The sequence below is a fragment of the Bolinopsis microptera genome, chromosome 3 (genome assembly GCF_026151205.1).
Source record: "Bolinopsis microptera isolate Bmic1 chromosome 3, MBARI_Bmic_1.0, whole genome shotgun sequence".
Classification (NCBI taxonomy): domain Eukaryota; kingdom Metazoa; phylum Ctenophora; class Tentaculata; order Lobata; family Bolinopsidae; genus Bolinopsis; species Bolinopsis microptera.
In genome coordinates, this window is record NC_087074.1 from 102,286 (window position 1) to 114,398 (window position 12,113).

Genomic DNA, 12,113 nt, shown 5'->3' on the forward strand with positions numbered 1-12,113 from the left:
GCCGCAGTAACTCTGGCAGCAGTGGCACTAGTCGACACAGTTCCGACGACTCTTGGAGATCAATGCACAGACACAGCACTTACGAAGGGATCTTCTCTGACGACGAGTACTCGGACGAGGATGACTAGTAACATGTAGTTAAACCATGATAAAATAATACATACTATATTCATGATAAGACAATAATATAACGATGGTAATATGAAATTGTTACTGTAGTAGCTACTAGCTATGTATACTGCGAATAGTATGCAGGTTTTAACTTTACTTTCTAATTCTGTATAGCAAATCGCTATATTTAAACTTAGATACATCTAATTAAAGTTTATATATTAAATAATTTTAGAAGACTGTAATGTGTATAGTAGAGTGCAGTGTATATAGAAGACTGCAGTGTGCCCAGTATATTTTTGTAATATTATAGTTATTATTATATATTATGCATAATTTATATACAAAATAAAACGACGACGACCCCCGAGAACATATAATTTGTATATATATATTTTATATACTTAATATAGTAAAGAACAAATAACAAATGAAACCAGTTCAAAAACTTTAAAATTGACCTTGCCTAGATTACTTAAGCTTACAAAAGCTGCAATATCTTAGCAAAATATAACTTGCAGCAGCCCCATACCTTGGCATGAACATAATATCGATACTACCTCTGTGATCACATCTTTCTCTGGGTGCAAAATGAATAGATATATATAAATAGATTATAGGTTTATCAGTTTTATAGAAATTTGAAAGTTCTATAGAAATTTATTTATATATGGATTATAAACATTTTTGTTTGTGTGTTTTGTGCTATGCATCTTTATACCTATTTTAGGAGGGATTTTTATAGAATGTTAGAAGTGCAGTAGGGTCAGTTTCAGACGAATTAAGCATAAATGACATCATTGCCATGTCTGAAGTGGTTTGTAAATGGGCCATTGTTAGCCCCAAGCGTTTTGGTCCCTCATTCCTGCCACTCAGCATTGCCTACTGTAAAGTAGAAATTTTTCTAAGACAATAGAGAAACTGACCCTGTCTCACTAAATTCCCCTAAATTCAACTACTTACCATAACAGGTTCGTACCCACTACTGATCGAAGTATTAAAACTAAGTGTCAAATACTTCAAAAGGATAATGTGTCTTCCATCGTCTCAACTGGTGAAGGCTGCTATGACTGAGCAAGTAAACTTGCATCTTTCGTGGTACTCTGGAATAGAAAACATCATCAAGTGCTTCAACAACATTGATCCTAGAACATATGCAAGGAACTCTTCGCTTTTACTCAATGCAACTGCGTTTGCAGACGCTTGCAGTCCAGACGAGCTGGTTAATAACTTTCAAAAGCTGTTTACAGACTCCTGGAGATCAAAGATTAACGAGAGCAGGAAACTCACTTTCTACAAGGACGTCAAAACAGTCTTTGCATGGGAGCCTTACCTAGATTATGCAAGAACTCTCGATGACAGAAGATCAACAGCTCAAATAAGGTGCAGTTCTCACAGACTCAGCATAGAAATTGGGAGATACGAAAACACACCTCTAGAGAGCAGAACTTGCACCTTTTGTGAACTGAAAGGATCAACCGGGATCATAGAGGATGAAACACACTTTCTCACTTCCTGCCCACAAGGGAAGGCTATCAGAGACAAGTTTACCAGAGCTAGTGAAAGCTTGGGAAACAGCAATGACAACGGACTGACCAACATTGTCAACACTCTCTCTCGTACCCAAGATCTTTACGGTAACCTTAACGAGCAGGATGTGAACTTGATTAGACTTTCATGCTCAACCATCAGAGAAATGTACAGTCTGAACCTCAAGCACAAAGACAGCCTTCGTGATGAAGATGGAAAGTAGTCCTTCAGCTCTTTTTTGCTTTTCTCGTTCTTCCTTTCCTTCTCCTCTTGCTTTGGATCTGTGACGGATGCTATGAGCGACTCTTGGGACTTTCCGTCCCTACATGGGCTTCCGGCCGTGCGTCCATGTAGGAACTGTGGGGCCTTCAGAGTGATAGGGTTACAATGGTTGTCAGTACAGCAATGGATCGCTCCATTGGCCCGACCTCCGAGACGGGGTATCCGAGAGGACCCTGGTCGTGACCAGCTCTGCACCAAAAGGTGTATTCTGGCGCCTGAAATCTTGGACCGTAGTCTGCGTACGGGGTAGACTGCCACGGACGATTATGTCACATGGGCCGCTCACTGCATTCTGATTTTAGCCAGACCTCAGCAGGTGGTTAGTCTCCATTCTTGTTTCTTTTTTTCTTGTCCCCCTGCATCCTGTCCTTCCCCTTTGCTTCCCCCTCTTTTAGTCTTCATTTTCAGCATCAGCCTCATCAGTTTTAGTATTCAGAGCCACTACGCTCCTACGACCGTACCTTACTGGCTCACTGCATTTGGCCCAAACGGCATTTTAATTTCCGTTTTTTAACCTGCTTACTGTGCATTTTTGCCCTAGCGACTAGCGCGCGTTCGTGTTCCCGAGCCTGTCCACTTATTCTCTCAGAACACCTCGGGTACAGTTGTTCGTCCAAGTACCTAGTGGTAGACACTTTGACAGTCATCACACTGTTATGGATTTGGCACAGTTGACATGAAAACTTTTTCTTATCGGTCATTATCATGTCACCCATCACAACATTTTGAACTTCGATAGTACCTCACATGAATTTATCGACAGTTAACTCTATTTCACTACGACATACTTAACTTTGTCACACAGTATCATATTTTCATTAGACACCTACATTTTGAGAATCATTTAATTTTCGAATGGAATTTTACCGAATTAAAACCGAGTGTGTGTGTTTGAGCGATTTGTACAACATTTCTGTAATGTTTCAAATTATATTCAAATGTTCTAAAAAATGTTCTAATAAAAATACTAACAACCAAATAAAGTTTTTTTAAATAAAGAATATTTCCTCAAGTTTACGTCTAGCTAACTAATTCGTGGTTTAAGCTCATATTTTATTTATGATTAAAGGAATGTAAAATAAAACTTTTCGTTTCATTGGAAACTTTTCGTTTCATTGAGTTCAAATGATAAGTTAAATTTTAAGTTTCATACTACAGCAATTAAACAGTAATTAAACAGTAATTACACAGTAATTAAACAGCAATTAAACAGCAATCCTCAGAAACTTAAACTAGATCCAAAATATTCTCTCAAAAGTCTGTTTGCTCCTTCATAATATTGACCATATTGATGGTTTGGTAAACTCAGCAACATTGATATATAGTATATAAAATATAGTATATAAAATATAGTATATAAAATGTAATATATAAAATATAGTATATGAAATATAGTATATAAAATAGTATATAAAATATAGTACTTACAAAATGTAGTATATGAAATCAATCTTGATAATCTCAAGAAATCTGTGTGTGTGTGTGTGTGTGTGTGTGTGTGTGTGTGTGTGTGTGTGTGTGTGTGTGTGTGTGTGTGTGTGTGTGTGTGTGTGTGTGTGTGTGTGTGTGTGTGTGTGTGTGTGTGTGTGTGTGTGTGTGTGTGTGTGTGTGTGTGTGTGTGTGTGTGTGTGTGTGTTTGGGACAAAATGACAGACCCCGACTAAGTCAAGGAATGCAAATGATATTTATAGGTGGGCCCCCGCCACTGATAGATCGGTCACGATGCTGAATATAACAAGTATTATTATTATTATCAAACTTTGCACAAATCCAAAGTAGTTACTAAGAACATCCTAAAGACCTGATAAGTCTACTTAAAAGACTTGTAGAACTGAAAACTTACTATAAATACAAAAAATGGAACTTAAAACTGAACTTATCAAAATCAAAAATTATGCAAAAAAATTGAACTTAAAACTGAAATTATCGAACTGATCAAATTTAAAATAAATTTCTCCACAATTGGCGGTTCGAGGCTAAATACCTTAAGTCTGTCAAGTCGTCACTATTATTTAAATTAGTATAATAGAACTATATCTATTAAATCACATTTACTTTCTGTCGCCAGGATGTGGCCCTCGTGTGGTCCTCAGTGAATATACGTAATTGGATTACGCGAAATTAAATCAGTATGTAGCCATGCTTTTCAGCGCTGTGTTACGAATGCCGCGCAATTATGCATTATTCCTTATTGCTGCCACATCTCCGGTCGCATCGTGGTGACATTGTCTATCATTATATTATTTATTTTGACAATTCTATTTTTGTGTGTTCTAGATTAATTTTGTGTGTTTAGATGGAGGTGGTGTTAGTGAGTCTGGGAGTAGAAATATTACCTGTAATACGTATATCCCCAGAACTTGTACCACTTACCCATGCTTTTAGTATTTCTACAATTATGGTCTACGACTTTTACACAGCATAATACCCAATGATGTCGTTTGTTTTAAATATTCTCTTTGCTGTATTGTATATGTACTATTTGTAAAAGTTTCAAATCAAATCAAATCAGTGTCGATCAACTGTTAAATAATCAGCCACGAGTTTATCAGCTGATATCATAATTTTATTTGTTTTGACTTGCTGAATTTTATCACTAGGTGATTTATTAAGCTTGTTTCACCAAAATAACACTTACATTGATGATTGATCCGCTCAGATGACTAATATGCTATATTAATGAATTAGAGTAATTTTAACCCGATGGAAACCTGTTTAACAGTCTTCAAGCACCAAAAACTGGTTGCCATGCCTGTAATTAATTAACACATAACTGGCGTCGCGCGCGGGCATAATAGACTACTTTTATACACATAATTATAGGGGAGTGGCCTATATTGCGAAGGAGCAGACTTTTGTCGTCATCGCAGGACCGTCGGGCCACCTCATATATCCAAACCCGATTACTTATTCCCTACGATCTCTTTGCCTTCGGGAAGAGTAGGGAAAAAAAATTCGATTACAAAGTTCATAACTTTATAAAATATTAACTCACACATATCCAGTACATTTTAACAAGCTCGAACACGAAGCCTCGGTCCATGAGAGAGAAGAGGTCCTGGAGAAAATAAGCGAGACTTTTGTTGACGAACTGAGCGTAGGGTGGGTTGGTAGCTACCGTACCCAGGATTTTACCGGATATTAACCTGAGAATATTAATTAGTACCTTATTGAAATTTCAGAATCGACTCTAAATCGTATTTCCACCTTATTTTACGAAGCCGATTTTTAATTTAGGCCGCCAAAAAAATTTGGCGGCCAAATTCCAAAATTTGCCTCATGGCTCATAACTCAGTCATTTTTGATCAATCTTGATGAATTTCATATACGAGTTCAGGAGACCACTAGCTGCAAGTGGAGCACCTTAAACCTGGGTTTTGGGCATGTTCAGGGTATTTGGCTTAATTGGGCCTAATTTGGACCATATATGGGCGTGGCTGCCCCGCAGGCAACGTTTGGCGGTTGGGGTCAGGGACCCCCTCAAAAGTTCGGTCACTGGTCCTAGTTTGTTGGTCAACTGCTATCTAAATATCAACTTTCACAAAAAATACCCATTGGTATAAGCACGTAATTCATGATATTAAACTTTTGTGGGTGTCACGTGACTGATAGTCCAGTCAGTTATGCACATTCGTCTGCACGATTGAGGAAGAATTTTTCCTGAAGCACAGGCCTTTATCAAGGTATTAGTAACTCAATTTCACTCGGAGGCGCCTGTTTTAGCTTGGGCATAACCCTACAGGACGCTTTGAAGTTGAGTTACCCAATCGCGACTGACGCATGCTTAAAATGTGTCTAACTCAGCTTATGATTGACCAATTGAGGTCAATTAACCCGTCAAAATGACCAGAATGAGCACATTAATAGGGGCGAATAAAGGTTTCAAGGTCCCAAACCATTCAGTTTTTGAGTTATAAGACAAAAACTGTGTCGCGAAGCCAAAAAATCAGGATTTTGTAACTTTCTTTATCAAGGGTTTTAGAAGATCAATAACCCCATCAAAATGACCGGAATGAGCACATTAATATAGGCGAATGAAGGTTTCAAGGTCCCAAACCTTTTAGTTTTCGAGTTATACACCATTAACTTTGTCGCGAAATCACAAAATTGGCCGCGATAAGTATCTTCAATGATAACAATCAAGTTTCGAATATCGTTGTTTAACCCTAACAGGATTGAAAATAACGTCTTTAAACAATTAATAAATAGGTATAATCTAATCTATTGTCATAAGACAGCACAGAATAAACCGTATTCATTATATACTTATAATATAACCGTGAATTGATACAGATCAAACGTTAGGATGATTTTTAATTAAACGTTGTAACTTGTTAGGATAATCTTGAACAGGATCAAGCCTGCTATAGAAGAGATCCTTACAATCAATCAGATTCGATTTAGGGAGAGTAGATCAACCACCAGCCATATTCTTTGACAGTTTGACTAAGGAGGGTAGTTGAGGGGGCAGTTGATAAGAATCTGACAGCGGTAATATAGTCTTCATTGACTTTAAGAAGGCATTTGACAGCGTCCAGTGTCCACCTTGGACTCCTTATGAAGATCCTTTCGGCATATGGAAATCCCAAGGAGATTGTGAGCCTGATACAAGGGATGTATTCAGATAATGTTGCTCATGTTATCACTAAGGATCGTCTGAGTGAAGCATTCCTTATTTTGGCAGCAGTAATGCAGGGAGACACTTGCACTCTGGGCCTCTGACGACTGGCACCCTATGACCCTATCTCTTCATAATTGTAATTGACTACATGGGTTGCCCTAGAGGGTAAGGAGTTACCCTGCAGCCTAGAAGAAGCCGACACCATCCGGCAGTACAGGTCATTAATGCAGACTTTCTTGACGACCTTGCTATAATCACGGATAGTGTTGCAGAGGCCCAAGATTTCCTCAAGAGGCCAACTAAGTACATGGGAAATGGGAATCAACATAAGAGATGATGACAATCCGAAACTTTCGGCTGCGATTGGGAAGAGTATCTAGGAAAAGTCGAGGACTTTGTCTACCTGGGTAGTAGAATGAAGAGTCCTGAGAAAGACTTCGAAGTTAGAAAAGCTAAGGCTTGGTCAGCACTCAGCATGCCTCCAGATGAAGATGATATTATGGAAGTACGGTATGCGTAGAGATCTCAAGGTACGACTGTTCCTGGCAACAGTCGAGTCCATCTGTATCTGCATTCTTCTATATTGCTCTGAAACAAGGACTGTCAGTCGCACCCTCGCAAAGCGTATAGATGGATGTTATACGAGATTGCTGAGGATGTAACATAAGCTGGTCAGAACGGCAGAATAACGAAGTGTATGAACACCTCATTATCTGAGCATCTGATAAGATAGCTGAGCAGAGGATGAGGCTCGCTGGTCATCTTGCCAGACATAATGAACTTCTGACCCATCAGCTTCTCCTCTGGGAACCCCCAGAACATCTTGCCACACCATGATACCCCTGACCCCATCACTACGAGACCATACCCGTTTCTCAATGAAACTGTCACCTCTCCAGACCATTGCCAAAATATAGGATTGGAAGGATTCTTCTGAATGATTTCGTTCAGTTTTGTTCACTCATTTTATTTTTCGATGTCTCTGGCATGTGATCACCTTCATTAAAGTTTGCTGTACCCTCTATACCCCTTGCCTCACGAGTTGTGGTCTTGATGCTGCAGTTCTGATAGGTATCAGAAATGATATCCAGCCTCTTTGTTTGTTAAAACAAAGCTAGGCCATCAGCCATCAGCTTTTGGCAATGCTAAACGATACACTTGGGTTGATTAAGGACCAATGACTTACAAAAGAAGAGACTCGTCGTTGTGGTAAGAACCTCCTTCTCCGTCGACCAAACATTTTGGAATGTTCGTGAATTCCTGACAGAAGAGCTGTCTTGCTGCCTCACTTCTATCTTCACATGCTGGTCTGAGTTTAGTTAGTTATGCTAGGCTATTCTCTATATTCAATGATGACCTTGATGCAGCTTCTTACCACTTTCTCATGATCATAAGGTTGTTATTTTTTAGGCTTTTTCAGTCTGAATAACCTCTTTTGATCAAAGAATAAAGTCTTGGTATTGTTCTCTCCCAATAGAATACAGTCTAGTGCAGTCACAAATCACTTCAGGAAGAAACAGCATTGTACCATTTGAAACCTTTCAGCAGTAATTGAGTTAATGGTTATTTGTTACGGGCAAGCTGATGTATTGTCATTAAATAAAGCTCGATTTCGGATTTTCACCTCCTAAGTTTCTGGTAATTTGGGAAAGTTACCTTGATATTATGATGAAAAACGGCCTAGCATTGCACGTAATGAGGCCAGTCCAGTGCATACCGAAATGGTTGGATGATTAAAATTGTGTAATTGCAAACAATCCTGTAAGATGGGTTTATCATAAATCAATACAAGGTTAATATGTACTTGTTTTATACAGAAAAGCTCATCATCATCAAAAACACGCAGTCCATCAACATCAGGACCGAGCTAATCACAAAGAGAATATTTTTAGATCTAATCTAAGTTCTTGACGATTGCTTTAGTTTAATTGCTATAGTAAGAAACTTGAAGTAGAACTTGGCATTTGAACTTTGGTTCATTTTTTCTAAACTTATATGTGGCTCTTGCTATGTGTTGGTTCAGCCGAATTAATTATTATGTAACCAAGTTTATTTTTCTTTTTTAGTTAGTTGTCATCCGGCCAAACATTAAGCAACTTATATTGCAGTACCATTTATCAATTAGAATATCAAAATATGTCATTGTAATTTTGCATGGCTGAATTAATGTAACGCTTGATTTATATATACAATAATTAATTGAATTTTCAAATAAAAATATACGGTTTATTCTGTGCTGTCTTATGACAATAGATTGGATTGTACCTATTTATTTATTGTTTAAAGACGTTATTTTCAATCCTGTTAGGGTTAAACAACGATATTCGGAAACTTGATTGTTATCATTAAAGATACTTATCGCGGCCAATTTTGTGATTTCGCGACAAAGTTAATGGTGTATAACTCGAAAACTAAAAGGTTTGGGACCTTAGAACCTTCATTAGCCTATATTAATGTGCTCATTCCGGTCATTTTGATGGGGTTACAGATCTTCTAAAACCCTTGATAAAGAAAGTTACAAAATCCTGATTTTTTGGCTTCGCGACACAGTTTTTGTCTTATAACTCAAAAACTGAATGGTTTGGGACCTTAAAACCTTTATTCGCCCCTATTAATGTGCTCATTCTGGTCATTTTGACAGGTTAATTGACCTCAATTGGTCAATCATAAGCTGAGTTAGACACATTTTAAGCATGCGTCAGTCGCAATTGGGTAACTCAACTTCAAAGCGTCCTGTAGGGTTATGCCCAAGCTAAAACAGGCGCCTCCGAGTGAAATTGAGTTACTAATACCTTGATAAAGGCCTGTGCTTCAGGAAAAATTCTTCCCCAATCGTGCAGATATTCTACAGCTTTTGTGCATAACTGACTGTACTATGACGCACATAATGGACATTTAACGCAAACCATCTGTTATACATATATATATTATTATTGCTTCTCACTGAGTCGACTAGTTTGGGTGCCGTGTCTATATTATTATTATTGCTTCTAACTGAGTCGACTAGTTTGGGTGCCGTGTCTATATATATATTATTGCTTCTCACTGAGTCGACTAGTTTGGGTGCCGTGTCTATATTATTATTATTGCTTCTCACTGAGTCGACTAGTTTGGGTGCCGTGTCTATATTATTATTATTGCTTCTCACTGAGTCGACTAGTTTGGGTGCCGTGTATATATATATATATATTATTGCTTCTCACTGAGTCGACTAGTTTGGGTGCCGTGTCTATATTATTATTATTGCTTCTCACTGAGTCGACTAGTTTGGGTGCCGTGTCTATATTATTATTATTGCTTCTCACTGAGTCGACTAGTTTGGGTGCCGTATATATATATATCATTATTATTGCTTCTCACTGAGTCAACTAGTTTGGGTGCCGTGTCTATATATATATTATTATTTCTTCTCACTGAGTCGACTAGTTTGGCCTAACTATTAAGTTAAAAGATAAGCTTATAAATACTTTACGAACTACACTAGCCCTACACTAAATATAGTCCTTTTCTAACATCTTTATACAATATATATATATATACATATATATATCTAACCCCCCCCCCCCCCCCCCCCCCGAAGCTAAGGAATAAATCGGCAAAATGCAAAATGGGCATTTGGCATAATTTTCCGGTCAAAATCGGAAAATCAAAAATAAATATTTCTGTTACATACTCTATTGAGCTGAAATGTAGCTGTTCTTGCTAATTAGCGCACGGCTAATACGATAGTGATGTTTATTTTCATCATAACTCAGGTTTTGAATGCTTTTAATGGACAGAGCCTTAAAAATAGCAATGACCAAAAGTTGAGGAATAAATGGGCGATGAGATCCCCCCCTCCAAATGAAACATTTGGAGGGGGATGAAACATTCGATGATGCCGTTTCAAACCTTTTAAAATTATAAATACCGAATATTTATCATATATAATAAATATTTATATTTATATGAACAACGTGAATAGAAACTAAATGATAAAGTAATGTGAACTGTCACTATCTATCAACTTACTTAAGCAGGCGGTTGAGATCATCTTTAAAATCTTTAGGGAACCAAGACATCCTAGATTTACCCTTGCATTGTAGTTTGCTAAGGTGTTGAGCCATAGACTTGATCTGAAATAGAAAAATATATGACTGCTTGTTGAACATAATAGACTCCGAGTTCCATTTCTTTATTTTACAAAAATAAGACCCAATATTTGAGAAAATTGGGAGCTCTCCTCGTAAGTTATACATCAGGGTGTCCCAGGTGATTTCAGTATCCAAGAAGCCCGACCCAGTCCGAGGACTACTTATGACTTGATGGTAAGCAGTTCATATGAATAGTTACGATATTAGCATGCTTTAAGTATGCAAATGTGCCAAGATTAAAAATTGTGTATCTCCGTCAATCCATACTACGAGTAACAAAGAATTCCTGTTACCATGACGGGGGGGATACAACGGTCATTGATGTGCATTAATGGGCATAAATGGGCATAAATGTGCAATAATGTATATGTATATTTCAGCAAAATTCTATTTTTCTATAATACTGTCATTAATGCCCATACTTTTTTTCCCATTTTTGCCCATTTTTCTATTAAATATGGGCATTAATGTGCATTAATGGGCATTAATGTGCAAAATTTTAAAATACTGCCATTAATGCCCATACTTTTTTCTCATTTTTCTATTAAATATGGGCATTAATGTGCATTAATGTGCATTAATGGGCATAAATGCAAATGGGCATTAATGTGCATTAATGTATATGTATATTTCAGCAAAATTCTATAATACTGACATTAATGACCGTTGTAACCCCCCCCACCATGACAAATGTACAATGAGAGTTAATCAGTGCACAATGTGTAGGGCCGATCAAACAATCAATTCATCTTAAACTATCAAAAAGAGTGCTTGCTATAACTTTAACAACTGTATATTGTGTATTGTGTAGCGTGTAAAGTCAAATTTGTATCGATCATCATAAATATGGTGCACGTGAATTGCAATAGTTAAAGTTTTAGAGCTGTATCATCAGCCGGCAGCCCTACCGGGCAAAAAAATAAAGTGAAACTGTTATTTGATTATTTGGTCTCCGGGCTATATCACTACTGGTCAAATTTCATGCGGGCTATATCAGCGGGCTGAGAAATATCAGGCCTTTTAACAAGCGGGCTGCGCAAATATTTAAATATAGCCCGCTGGTGGAAATATTTTTAAATTGATTATAATTAAAAATTTTAAGGCGTTAGTGCCGAGTATTACCTCCGGGTAGTAATCTTCAATCAATCAACCATATATAATATAATATTATGTAATATTAACTGTAATACTGACTGTAGTAGTAGTAAATAAACGTTTAAAAGCTACTCACGATTATTTCAAAGAAGAACCAGGCGTGTTCAAAAGATTGGTCCCTCGTGTCACAGATTATCCACTGACTCACTAACTGCTCATGGAGGCGTTTTGAAACTTTCTTCACGATGCTGCTGCTTCTAGCTCTCCCAGATGTGGCATCATCCTGTAACTATAGTAACTAACTATAACTATAAATCGTAAGTGCTAGATGTAACTATAGT

General features: G+C 37.4%; 1 protein-coding gene across 4 annotated transcripts in view; it reads right to left on the bottom strand.

Annotated features, from left to right (window-relative positions):
• The window catches only part of LOC134812953 (dedicator of cytokinesis protein 7-like), a 132,937-nt gene that overhangs the window by 52,727 nt on the left and 68,097 nt on the right, over nt 1-12,113 (bottom strand). For 2 of the 4 annotated variants that reach the window (XM_063820585.1, XM_063820584.1), the window contains exons 22-24: nt 11,909-12,055; nt 10,556-10,659; nt 4,919-5,069 (exon numbers count right to left, since the gene is read on the bottom strand). In XM_063820585.1, coding sequence (XP_063676655.1) covers nt 4,919-5,069; nt 10,556-10,659; nt 11,909-12,055 — 402 coding nt within the window. Of the gene's footprint in view, nt 1-4,918; nt 5,070-10,555; nt 10,660-11,908; nt 12,062-12,113 lie in introns of all 4 variants that reach the window. The other 2 variants (XM_063820583.1, XM_063820582.1) reach the window with 1 other exon arrangement.